We start from the raw sequence: 14,399 nt of genomic DNA, 5'->3' as shown, positions 1-14,399 counted from the left end.
TTATAACACAAAATCCTATTTTTCCAAAATTTTCCAAGCAAGATGGTACTAAGGTAAGTTGATTTAAATCACCTTATTTTTATCCAAGGAAGCTAGCCTTAAAGTATGGCCCATTCTTTAGTAAAAACCGTGTATATCTAAGTTAAACCACTAGGTCTTAGACTACTAGAAATCAACATATTTTTTTTTATGTAGTTTAGCTTATTTCTTTCAATTAAATATACCAATTTGTACGGTTAGACCAGGGTCGATAATTTTTGAAACCAAAAAAAAATTATAGTAGGATGAAACCCATTGGAAAATAAAGAAAATATAACAGAAATGAAAAGAAAAATAATTTACGGGCGATCTGAGGTCGGGAAGGGGAAGGGGTGAGTTTTTAAGGGTAAAAAACGGTTTCCCTTGATTTCCGGAAAAACTACAAGCCTTATGGAAAAAAGTTAAATGGCAAAGTTGTAGCTAATAAAAAGATCTACAACTTTTGTATTTACACTTTTTTCACATAACCTCAATATTTATGTGAAAAATTCAAATAACCAAGTTTTTGGTTTTTTATTTTTCTTTTACAAAAAAATTTTTTTTCATGAAATTTGGTGAAAACTTACCTATTTATGTCCCAAACACGCTGTAATTTTTTTGATTTGAAATATTTATTTTTTCACCTTATTTTTACTTAATATCGAAAAATCACCCTAATTTTCAATCGAAAATTCTCACGTCAGAATATCTGCTTTTTAAAAAACGTCGGTGGGCTTTTTCTTCGTTGAAATCTCTACTTTCTGATAGTGTAAAAAAATATTCACTTTTTACCATTTTTGAAGGCTTAAGCACTGGTCTAAGTTCCTTACAACAAAAACGTAAATTCGTTATTAATAAAAATAAGTATTATTGGCAATAGTATTAAAAATAATTTTAAAAAACGCACACTTATAAGTCCCCAATCAACTTCTTCTGGGGTATATTTAAACAGGCTATTTTTAGCCCTTAATTTCCACCAGTGTTCGATACTTGCAGAATGCCTAATAAATCATAATGAAGCGGGCGTGCTTATCGGCGAGGGGCGCGAACTTCGAAATAATAAACTTCTCCTTTGTTGTGTAATTCCTCTTTGATCATATTGACACAGATATCTTATCTCGAGGCCAATATTTCACCGAACTTTAAACTCCACAGGTGAAATACGGCGCCTATTACAAAAATGCGGTGCACAGAACGCGAAGTAAAAGCGTCGATAATTCATGAACAAACTGTTTGCTAAATATATTCCTGCTTTATCGCTTTCAAAACATGCAGGCCGCGGCGAGGATTAATTTTGTGAATTATGACTGCTTGCACTTAGTCAAAACCCTCTGAATGTATTTTGTGTGGGCCTTTTTAAATGACCGTTATTAACAAATTAATAATCGGCAGCCGAGTCAACATTTCGTAACCCGGGATTGCCCGATAAAGGCGTAGCTCTATGTTTATAATACACAATGCTACTGACTGTCATAAGAGCACGTGCCATACACTCGACTAAGCAGACATTAGGCGCCACTACATACGTATCGAATAAATTGATCGATGCGAAGCTTCAAATCAGAAGCAGACGTGTATGTGTTATTGTACAATGGAAATGTGAAATAATTGATGCTTCGTCACCATTAGTAATAATATTAAAAACATCAACAAAATGTTAAGCGGTCATTTACGTTTTTGAAATGAGTATTTACCGATTTAGACTTAAGACAACTGTTAATTATTTTGTATAATTTTGTTTGAGTCAGAAATTATAATTTTGTTAACTTTTGCTGGTACTTATTATTACGTACCATACCTATATATTTTATGGTAAGTTCCATGTAAGCTGCCCCTTTTTGATTCATACTATTATGCATATGCATTCATAGGTATATACTCTGATGTACAGTGCAGTTATTAGAAGGCAACGGTTGAGTCACTATTTGTTTGAACATTTGTTACATAAAAGAGAACATTTGTCACTTACTGTAGGTTTAAGAAATAACATTTAATTTAGTTCACTATATTTAAAAAAAATCTACATTTTACGTTGATTTCCTCTAAAAGCACTATTTGTTCCAGACATCCCCATCGAGTCGTACAAGCCGGCCCTGAAGAAGTTCCCGACCAGGAGCTTCTTGACCAACGACGTCTCGGAGTCCGTTCTGGCCAACTGCACGGACATTAAGAACATGTGGACGCCCTGTGAGTGCCACTTAGAACTCTGTATAGGTTGGTACCCTTGCGGTCTGAAGTACTGCAAGGGCAAGGGCCAAACCAAAAACTCGGTGATGAGTTACAGGTGCGGGATAAAGACTTGCAGGATGTGCCACTTGTTTGCGTACTACGTATCGCAGAAACAGCAGTGTCTTTGGGACGAATGACCTTAGTAAACACTTTTGTACAGATCGTATATTTGCCTTACATTTGCTTCAAAAGATGGACCAATTTGCCTTAGTGCTGTTTAGATGTTATCTAAAGTTATATTCGTATCGGATGATTTATTTTGGTGTCGGGGCAGGTACTGTAAATATGTCACGTGACTGGTTCCGTGGCAAATAATTTTCCGCGAGATGGGGTGACTTGGGGAATTATTCTGATGTCGCTGCAGTGTTTTATGCTGACACTTTATTGCATAATATCGGTGTGGGTGCATTTTCCAACGCGAAATTTATTTCTTCAGGTATTTTATTCCTTTTAACTTTTATGCGATGTAAATAGGGTTACAATAAAATGTACAAAAATGTTACCGACGAGTTACTTGTAGTCAGTAATATTCTAGGTGCAATTACACTACACAGGGTGGTCCGAATTTTGTGCAGGAAACTTCGAGGGCAGATAAATCTCTTCAAAATAATGTGTTTGCTTTATAAACATAGATCTGGAACGGTCTGGTTTTAGAGAAAATAATTCAAGTTACCTTTTTTACGTATTTTGTATATAAATCCGTTACAATAACTGGTAAAAAATGCAGTGGCGTAGGGTTTTTTATAAAAAAAGAGATGACCCCTGTCCAGTTGTACACTTCTGGTTGTACCTTTAGAGCTCATAATTCAGGGATTGCAAGAAACAGTTATTAGAATACTGATTCTATACAGGGTGTTCCAAAAGCAGAAAAATTATTAACTGCTTAAGTAAATGATATATTTTTATAACCCCAAAAACGAGGGTTGGTGACAAACAAAGCGTTACCTTAACCTTGTTTTCAAGATCCAGCGATTATTATTTTTTTTTTATAGGCCGATGTAGTTGATCCTAGAAAGCACGCAACGCGATGTTTTCAACACACAAAGTAGTATTGATCTCCTAAGTAACCTTTACTTCGGAATTTGTTGCTCTCGGCTATGTTAAGGGATAGAATATTCTGGGAAGATTTCGAGGGCGAGTTTTAAATTACTAAACGGTATCAGATAGGTCAATATCCTACTTGTAGCCGTAATATAAAATGTGGGAGGTCCCTTGCCAATCAGTTTATCATTCAAGATCTTTTATTTTGCTGAATTTAGAAACATATTTCGAATTCAAAAAATATTTGTACAAGATAAGCCACCACAGATAGAACGAAAAAAAATTATTTGTTGGGCCAAAAAATGAAAAAGGTTTTTGTGTCGTATGCCCTGAAACGCGTAATTTTTGAGATAAAGGATGTTATAGCTTTTTTAAATATTGCGAATAAGCAAAAATCTCATATCATGTTTGACGTAGATTGATAAAACTTCGACTAGCAATTTAACGAAATTAAGGTAAACATTTGCGGCATTTGTATGCAGTATAAGCCATATGAGTAAATAAAGTAGAGAATTTTATTGGGTAGGGGGGACGGAGCGTGCATTCACTGATGCCATCTCGCGTTGGTGCAGCAAAACATTATCTTTTTTAGAAATTTTGAAACAAATCTGCAACCACAGATCGAATCTGTAGGCTTTTTTTCGCCACTGAATATTGGTGAATATCTTACTTGTAGTTACTGTTTCTATCTCTTTTGTCATACGGTAGTTTAAATTTCCTCATTCACTCACACTACACATAATACAATATACGACTTCACTCGCGAAAAAAAGCCTTGTATTTCCAATCTTTCAATCAACAGAAATAGAATGTTTGAGGTTATAGTTTATGTTCAGGTAGGTTGTCGCGTTTTGTGCATTAATAAATTTGTTTTGTCTTAGATTATTGTAATAAGGGATTTATTGTTCGAAAATTATGTAAATTAAACTTTGCTTTTACTCTGACACAGATCATTATTTTTGTGAAGACCATTTTGTTCACCTATTAATTGTAATTCTCGGAATCCGTGGATAGTATCCAACACTGAACAAAACAATTTGTTAACGTTAAATTACAGAATTTTCAGAATACGAGCCGCCAAACTTCAATTTCGTATGAATTTTCACCTCCACCTTTTAAAAAACCAAAATGCACATATTTAAAATTGTTATTTGCTATAAGTGTAGTATGTTAGATCGTACTGATGAGAACCAATTAGTTCGAAACAAATATATCTAACCATAATTTTTGGCAAGTAACTGTGCAATGCATTTTACATAAAGGCAGATAAATAATTCTTTATTTGCTGTTTTTAATGGTTTCTTTTAAAAATAATAGTTACAAGAGTCTCCCTGAACATTTTTTTGATACTTAAATATTTTCGAATTCATAACAGAACGAATTTGTATATTTGTCACACATTTAAATATCACTGCTTTAACTTTTTCATTCAACCAATTGATAATTGACATGTTTCATAAGTAATGGGTCATGGAACAGCTGTTAATGGTTCACCTTACTTTTAATTATTAACTTATGGTGCAGCGACATCTATTAGATAGTAGAATTAGAGATTACTCTAACTGTGTTTCCCCATGCATTTCCTTAATTATTTTATGGTATGTGGTTTCTGAGTGTGTCGTTTGCTGCACCAGCTACAGATGGCGTACTCTGCCGCTGCTGCCGACAAAAGACAGAATAGAACCCTCTTATTTAGTTACTCGTATGGTATAAGGTATAAGTCAGTGACGGAGTCGATGAGAGATACCGTCAATAAGAACCTCGGAACAGTTACATTTTTAAAAGAATGTATATTTCACCCCGTACATTATTAAAAAAAAACACAATACTCATATAAATTTAGTTTATGTAAATCACGAATAGAAATGTGGAATATGGTAGTTTAGATGAATTAATTTTCCAGAAAATTAGACCCTTTTGCTTTTGTAAATAAACGAACCATACTGTTATTGTTCAAAAGAGTTGTTTTCCTAAAAAAAAAATCGAAACAGCTACTTCTACTACAAAATAATCGGCTTTTGTTGGAAAGTTAATGGATATTCTTGTGCGACTTGTAGTTGATAAATGATAGCCGGCTTTTTTGTTTCTGAAAGGTATTTTAAACGACCCGGGAGCGAATTGACTGATTGCGTGGAAGTTGATTACTTAACACTTAATTTTTATAGCTCGTTGCCGTTTTCTTATCGATTTAACTTTTTATGGATAATATTTACCTGACATTTCATTTCATCGTATTGCTTATTGAAGAAAAATGAAATAAAAAAAATTGTGGCAACGATTCATGATTCACTACATGAATAGTCAATTACATCGATCAGTTGCTCGTTGTGTCTTTCTATAGCTTTGTCTCTGCAGATATGATTTCTGATATGATGAATCTATGCAAGCTGTTATTGTTACGCAGGTTCTGCAAGAACGGTATTTTAGTTCGAGTTTGACATTCTATACCGAAATTTGAAATAAAGTTAAAAAAATAGAGATCTGTTAACATCGAATCTATCACTGACTAATTGCAGTAAGAGATTTTTGGTTTTTTGTAGTTACAGATGATGAGAGTGGTTGTTTTTGAATTTTTACAAGAGTAGAGGGAAAATAGAATTATTTTAATTTAAGATATTAAGAGGCATATCCACAAAGTACTCGAAAAAATCGATAATGGCAGTATATTTATGAAAAATTTGCTTATACTGAAAAGTCACATCAAGCACTATTTTTCGACTTAGTCGCCTTCAACCTCAATGCACTTTGTGAGGCGAAAGATGAATTTTCTGATTCCGTCTTGTTTCGGAATAGCGGCACTCATTTCAACACGTCATTACAACAACAGTTCTCAACTGACTGAGACGAATGAACGCGCGTTTTGCTCCCAACATCTTGACCTTGAATGCAGTGTTGCCAACTTTGTCGAACACAAAAACCACAGAGCATCAGTCTCAGTACTTTTATTTTGTGGATATGCCTTGTACCATTGGAACTACGAATTAAATCCTAATAATCAATATTTTTTTATATAATTTTGCCCATATTATCACTTCGAAATACTAGTCCTTTTACAGGAATACTGTCCTTCTACTTGTATGGATTGATATTTATCATACTTTTGATAAGCGACTTTTCGTCCCACAAATTTTCGAAAAATTTCAAGTCGTTTTAAATTTATGACAGAAAAGTAATTCAAAAATTGACACTTAAGTGCCATCTAACGCCCAAACAAAGCACGTCTGCACTAAAATGTTTTTATTTAAATCGGAATTTGATCCTAATAACGTTTGGTAAAATCAATTGGATTCAGATCTGCCAATCAGTATGACCGTTTCTGAAAGAGATACGAAGGAATTCGCATATCTAGCTGGTGGAAGGAAATAATATAAAAAGGATTATATATCCACGAAAATTCCTAAAAGTGCCAGTTGCCTAAAATATCGCATTTTAGAGTTCGCCGAATCGTTTGAAACATGTACTTGACCCACATATGCCCATCCCTTGGAAACGCCAGCATTTTATACGATCTCATTTTGTCACTACATCCAGCTCGTCCTGACGTGCGGCATTCGGAGAAGGATCGGAAAGATTTAGATCCTGCCGTCAGTTCAACAGAATCGTTTAAGACGCCAAGCTGGATGTACATCAGGATCTGATTAGACTCCGGTCCTTGATTTTCGATTCACGATAGAGACACATTCCATTTAACCGCAACAATTCGCCTGTAGCAATTGCACAGATACACAAAGCAACACGGACATACCCAAGTCACATTCCACCGTCGAGAATGTTAACAGTTCCTTGCAGTTTATTGGACGAATTAGTTCGGACTGGTCTGAAATAGACGAATATGAAATAAATAAATGTATACAGTGTGTTTTATAGTGGAAATGATAAGAGGAATCATTTGATACAAAACATTTTTCACTGTCACAGGAAAAGTTTGTGTTTAAAAATATTTTATTTGCTACAGAATTTAATAGAACGTTTTGTACAGGGTTACTCGCTAAAATCTGACAACTTATTGTGAGTTTAGGATTATTGAAATTACAAAAAACTTTTTTTTTTATGAATTTTTATAATGTATGTATGTATGTCGGAGCGTGGTGGAATTGTTTTTTCACCGCAGCACTTAGGCCTTATTAGGCCCCTTGTACACCCTCCTTCATTACTCGAGTACTTTTCTTAAAACCACCACCATTTACTACACGGGTGGCTTGGTGGCAAAGTCTCGTACAGTTTATGTATGATAGCATGGTCTTGAGTTACAGAGATTTTCTTTGCTCTGTTCTCATTACCATTTATCGGGGACCACACGCATGCGGAAAATGTTGCGCGACCCAAGTCTGGTAGGCTGCCACAGCCACGTCCCCGAGCCTACCTTAGGTCACCCATCCAAATTCCAGCCTGCGTCCGTGATGCTTACCTCGGCAGATCGAAATCCACCGGGCCAAGATACCCGGCTAGACGGTCCCGAATTTTTATAAATCACTAAATTAAAGAAAAAAGAAGAATTAAACATTATTTCTTTGTTAAAATAGTTTGTTATAGGAAATAAATTAATGATGATAAATAAACTCATGCCAAAGTCATTCGATTGTTCCGCGTGCTTCGTCCATAGCCACTGCGATCCGTCAGACATAAATTTCCCTCCTGTTTTTTCAAAAATAATTTTAAACTGAAATATGTCGAAAAGTCCTGAATCAAACAGTAACATATTATATATTTTTAAAAAGAGAAAAATTTAACGCAGTATGTACTAATATATAGGGTGTTCCATTAAAAAAGAAAATTCTTTAATTTAGTGATTTCCATTATTCTAGAGTTCTAAAGCTAAAACTGTTGTATTAAAAATTTTTTTGGAATTTCAGTTATAGACTCACAATAAGTTGTCAGATTATAGTGACATATTACAACTTATGTATTTTTAAGTTATTGGAAAAACTACTTTCCAACATTATCACTGGCCTACTCTATTATTGATGTTTTAGTAAAAAAAAAAACTAACAAATATGATTATATGGACATTAATCGTCTTGTAAAAGAAGTATAAGTAACTAAAAGTTGAAGCTTTTGAATTGGCATTATTTTTTACAGTTAAACACAGAAACGATTGTCCTCAGTTATAAGCAATTATACTTTTATGCTAAATTTTATATGTATTTAATTTATTTTCTAGTTTCAAATCCTAACCGACTAGTCCGAACTTAATTCAAAATGTAAAAATAAACATAGATTGAATAATAAGTAAAATAAAGTAAATAAAATTTAGTAATTATTTGGCGTTCTTGACAATGTGCGCAGTTTTCTTGAAGTGTTTTAGATCACCGTTTTACGATTTAATAAAGAAAATTGCGCGCTCGTCTAATTTTTGAGTTACAAACCCCCGAAAAGGTTAACAATTTCCTGAACTGATATTGTAAAATAATATAGCGTAAACCATTTTTGCATTTAGAATTGGATGTCCCCCTGTACATACTGATTGCTGGGATGTAAAAATATTATCCGTAAAGTTTCTATTGTTTGTACATACATAAAAACTGCTCATATAGTTTGTTGTTCGTAGGATCATTTAGCCACCAGATCATTGTTACTAGTAATGGGGAAATTGCAAGAAATAAGAAACGCAAAGAGCAACAGTTAGATTTGCTCAAGAATAATTAGGTAATTTTGAAAATATTAGAATCGGAAGTAGTACTTGTTTAAATTGTATTTCATTGAGGTTCAATTCAGTAGGACTCAGTTCTTTATTTCTTGCAATTTTTATTATTATTACATTAGGGATAGTTTATATGATTTATGTTATAGGTAAAATGTAATCTAGAACATTCACTATGAGCAAATTTGTTTGCTTCTTTTACATTTAGAAAATGTTATATCGTTTATTTCACAACCATATAACTTGACAAAACAAATGTTGGTAGATCATACATTACAGACTTTTAAAAATTTCCAATAATTGGACTGTAAACCTTTTATTTAATTATTTATTTGAGTAACCTTTACCTTTCAATTTAAAATCATGTTTTCCCACTACAACGATTATATTTGTATATTTTTCAATTCATAAATTGATCTGCAAATAGGGAATGTTCCATTAAAGTTCCGTTATTTCGCGACAGCCAATCAAAACACTGTACATTGACTAATTTCCCGCTTGTAGAGAATAGGTTAAATAAATGTATTTTGATAAATATGACGTTTTATCTTCAGTCCAGCCCTTGCAGCACCAGTGTTACGTTTGTTGAGCAATCTGGTTCGAAATAAATCAAGTCGAGAGGTTTTTTTCTGTAAAAGTAAAATGGAATAACATTTTGTGACTTCTGAGTCTCTGGGGGACGCTTAAAATCCTTCAAATGGAGACTCATTTAAGAGAAAAATCGGCCTCTTAATACAAAGAAGCAACAAAAAGTGGCTCTATTTTTTACACGTTAAGTCTGCGCCGTTTGTAGCACTGCAACATTTTTTGTAGGTTAGTTACACTTCTGGCACAAATTACACTTGAAATTAATATGATGGTGGCGATCTCGGCGACATGTAATAAGTAAAGGATGTCTCAAAATTCACGAAAGGAACAATTTTGATAGAAAACGCAGGTTTTTAATTAAAAATTGTTAACTTTTATTGATTCATAAAGTATACAACAAAGGGTTATACATACGCTGACGCAGCAACTTGGCATTGAAATATTTGAAAAACTTATTTATTTAACCATACCCATATACAGGTCTGGTCGAACTAAACGTGGAGGTGGTAGAAATGTAAACGCCCAGTCAAAGAATGCGAGCGCGGGCAAACAAAATACAAATACAGTCGCACTGGGACACTGGGCAATAAATCTCAGCCGTTGACAAGTGGTCGACAAATTGCCCAGCAGTGCAGTGCAGCAATGCGGAATTTGGTGTGATTCAGGTAATTTTAATTTATTATAGGCACCTTCTATTAATCATTGATATTACAATTGCGAAAGGGAGAAATAATACTATTATAACATGGCATTTTGGAGACGTTTTGAAACGGAACAAAATGAAATTTACCATCAATATAATAAAATTGTTTGAGGACATTAATAATTAAAATATGCTGTTGGCCAAATGAGCATATAATAGAAATTTTCTGCACATTATATACAAATTATTATAATTTGTTACCTTTATCAGAAAACTTTTTTAGGGACGACTATGAAACTCATTAAATTTTATTGCCAGGCGTTTTTTACATGTACAACTGACTTCGGCAAGACTACAAGGTGTGCAAGTTTTATTGTCGTTTTCGTTTTTTTTTTTCTAAACAATTTTAGTGTTTTGAATAAAATTTACGTAATGGTGGCAATTTTTTAGCATTTTCATGGCAAAAATTAAATTCGATCAAAAATCACGAAAGCGAATGACATTAATTTTTTTTTCAAAACTATTTCAGTGCCAGCCAGCACGCACGCCAATGGTTAAGCTGTCTGTACCTTTGTAGTGTTTAAATGTGTATTAACTTAAATATTTTTTGTAAACTAAGTTTAATTCTTCTAAATGAGTCGAAATGTACTTTCCTTCCAAAGATTGGACAAGTAATTTCAATAATTTCTGTTTAATTTCATAACTATGCCACCTAATTGGAGTAGATCTTTTGATTTAATAAAATTTAAAGTCTTACAAAGGGATGTCGCCAAAAAAATTGTCTGGGTAATCATTTTATTGTATATTATAATACAAAACACCCAGTATGTAACAATCTTTTTATTTCATTTTACAGAATTTTTCGAGTTTTTAAAAAAACGGTAATTAGACCACGAAGACGGCGAAATGTGTTGTGTAATCAAAACCAACAAAACAAGTGAGAAATGACGGAAAGCTGTCGTGTCGCATTCACCCTGTATCTTTGAAGCATGAACAATTGTGTTATATTGGTTATTGGAAAAGGGACATGGTGAAAATGTTTTTTAATCAATTTTGTTTTGGCTTCACTTCTGTTTTATTTAAAAAATGAAATTTCATGAATATTTCGTTCATTGATGTATAATAAAACAAAATTCAAATTAAACTAGTCTTCAGGTAAACTGGAACTGACTATGGAAAAGTGCGGAACTTGTGGAGAGGCGGAGGGGAAATTTTTTATAACAAAAAAGGGAGAAAAAAATTTAACAAAAAAATCCTCGTTATTTTGCTTAAAATTTAATTGAAATTAATGTTTTAGTTTTTTGTTAAAAATTGACAAAAGATGGAACAATAAATTCATAGGAGAGGCGGAGGGGACATTTTTATAACAAAAAGGGAGTAAAAAATTTGACAAAAAATCTTCGCTCTTTCCCTTAAAACTTAATTGAAATGTTTTTATTGAGGGTTGCTTTCGCTGTACAGCAAGAATAAAACGCTCTCTCAACGGTAATAGTAAAGTATTTTATTGAAAACTAAGTTGTATAGAAAAAGACGTGTTGTCGGTTCGAATGTTTGGTGGAGAGTCCCCGTGTGTGGAATCGGTCGTAGGTATATGAGTAAGCATCTGGTCGCCGGCGTCAGTCCGCCGTCGACCTTTCCTGGAACGTTGGTGCGTCTGGCGGCGTCCTGCTCGCGCTCTTGACATAATGCTTAAAAATGGGTCACTTGTACCCGCACTATTTTTACAAAAGAACAAAAATGCATTTTTGCCAAGGTATAAATGAATTTGGTTTCTTCATACGAATTTGTCCGCTGCGTTTCTTTATAGCCACGTTGATCGAAGCAGCAACAAAAATATACTCCCAGTACCAGAGGATTTATTCAACGTCTAGGTACTGAGAACATAATATCTTCGAATACTGCTTATTATATCTGTACAGCTTCCTGCAGGAATCCTGAAAAAAAAATTTTTAAATGTTTATATCAGCAAAAATGTTAACTATAATGCTTGTTCTTAAGCCTTAACGAAAAACAAACATCAGAAGTGAATTAAACAGGCTTTGATTAGTTAAAGAACTATTATTTCAGAATTTTTCTAAGAAAAACATTTTCAGACAATAACACAGGTGCTTAAAAAAATGTCCAAACCCAGGGACGCACATATCATTTCCGAAGGAATTCGATACGCTGAACACTATCCTGTAGTCAAAATTCATGACTTCCCAAGGAATTTCGGAGAAAGGTTAAATTTTTGGGTGAAAACTGGCCCGAATATGAGTCACAACAGATTTTTTTTCTAAATTTTGTTCAAATATATCATTTTCGTAGTATTTTAAAGCGCTAAACACGATGCCATTACTAAAATTTAATATACATTTTATGCTGAAAAATTATTGAACATTTGAAAAATGTTATTAATTTCCGCTGTACGCAGTGGCGTAACATTTATTTTTTTAGAAAAGGGTCTCGAAAATATAATTGGCACGCCACTGTTTTTTGTATTTATGTGAAATCGCAGTAAACGTAGGTCTCCGTCAAAACTCCTCATTATCAAATTAGAAAAAAAATCCCTTAACGTATCTCCGAGATATTCCTGAAAATCGTTTTTATTTTGTCAACTTCATCACCCTGTATCTCGAAAATTAATCGTTTGAGTGGTAAAGTTTGGGTCATTCTTTAACAGACACCCTGTATAAAACAAAAACTAGTTACAAAAATTGGGTAACAAAGTTTAAAAATACAAAAATTAATTAAAGAAAAGTATTCATTTCATAAAAAAAACGGCTTAGTTCCAACTGACTTAAGGAACACGTGCTCCAGAAAGCCCCTGGGGAAAGCATTATTTCAACAAACTCAGAACTCAAGATGCGGGTCACATTCTTATGTATTAAGGCAGCCGATGAAAGCACCGGCCTCGCCGCTGAAGAAACCTTAAAAGCCCGAACGATAACTCATCCCGATGAAACCATATTTTCATTTTTTCTTCTTACCCGGTAATTTCCCACTTGTAAAGCGGCCAGCCGCAACAATATAGGAAATTATACAGATGATGAATACGGGACCAGGTCCTAGCTTCGCACAGCGGACGATAAATCACTCCTGAGCCCCGCATTCCTGCGAGACGCGGGCTTACTAAATAATCCTTTACACTGTATTATATCATTTAATGTGGCCGGAGTGCGTCTCCGGCACTCCTGGGGACTTATAAAACACAATTACGACGTATCTGGACAAACCCGACCGCTGGATATACGGAGTTAAATGGCCGAACGTGCTCACGGACCGAAGAAGTTGAGCCGGGGATAATTAAGCTGGGGAGAGATAAAAAAACAAAGTTTCCCTTGCAGCTGGCCGCTTCTGTTCCCGTTCTATCCACGTGAATCGTAATATTGGGACAAATTAGTAACAATTAGTAAAACATTAGGGGAGAATGGGATAGTAAATAAATTAAGAACACCGTTCTTACAATTATATATTTATTTATATTGTATTTATAATGTTACTGCGCATGCTGGTCAGGTTCCGTTCTTGGTTACTTAATTGCGAGGTACCAGGGTCGACGTTCGATCTCCTTTCTTGATGGGGCCGCAGAGGTCCTGTAGCGAAGTCTGCATTAGGTTTGCATAATTGACCTCTGGATTTTACCCATCTTTCGATTGTAGTCGCCTGCAACGAGTGTTGGACTTATAGTCTGACGTGACATTATAGTTCTTAATTACTATTCCCCTGCTGGAACTTCGTATTTTTCGGAGAAGTTTTTATTTTTCAAAATCCGAAACTGAGGTGAATTTTCAATTTCTGCAGGGTGTAGTTGGCGACTGTTCTGCCGACAGAATCGGTTTTCGGATGTATCGTCTGCTGCGGCTCTGGTGTTTGTAGGTGGCTGGGAGCTTCGTAAAGATCTTCGGCGGAAATTTTCGAAATATAGCCATGCTTTGAACTTCTCGTGGAGAATAATTTGAGTCTGCCCAGACATGGGTGTCTACTTTGGCCGGAATTGACCCTACGTTGATTGATTGGAAACGGCTTCGTGATTCCGATTGAAAGCTTTTTGTACTGTTCCGTCCGAATTTGAACTTTCATCTGACATTTGGGAAGAGTCCTTGCAAAACCAATTTTTTAATATTCTGCTGTTATTGGTACGTTGATTAACCCTGTATGCAGTAAGAAAGTCGATATACTTTCCCCAACATTTCCATTTTCATCATAAACCATAAACCCCTAATGACACAAGTGAAAATTTAATTTGTGATAAGCAGT

The 14,399-nt window shown here is 34.4% G+C and overlaps 1 protein-coding gene across 1 annotated transcript in view; it reads left to right on the top strand.

Annotated features, from left to right (window-relative positions):
• LOC108914279 (out at first protein-like) overlaps window positions 1-2,749 on the top strand; it is a 40,854-nt gene extending 38,105 nt beyond the window's left edge. The window contains exon 3 of the mRNA XM_018720055.1: window positions 2,083-2,749. Within this exon, the coding sequence (XP_018575571.1) occupies window positions 2,083-2,384 (302 nt within the window). The 3' untranslated portion in view covers window positions 2,385-2,749. The remainder of the gene's footprint in view (window positions 1-2,082) is intronic.
• The last annotated feature ends 11,650 nt before the right edge of the window (window positions 2,750-14,399 follow it).

Source organism: Anoplophora glabripennis, unplaced genomic scaffold (assembly GCF_000390285.2).
Source record: "Anoplophora glabripennis isolate ALB-LARVAE unplaced genomic scaffold, Agla_2.0 scaffold841, whole genome shotgun sequence".
Lineage (NCBI taxonomy): Eukaryota > Metazoa > Arthropoda > Insecta > Coleoptera > Cerambycidae > Anoplophora > Anoplophora glabripennis.
This window is presented reverse-complemented; position numbering and strand designations above follow the sequence as displayed.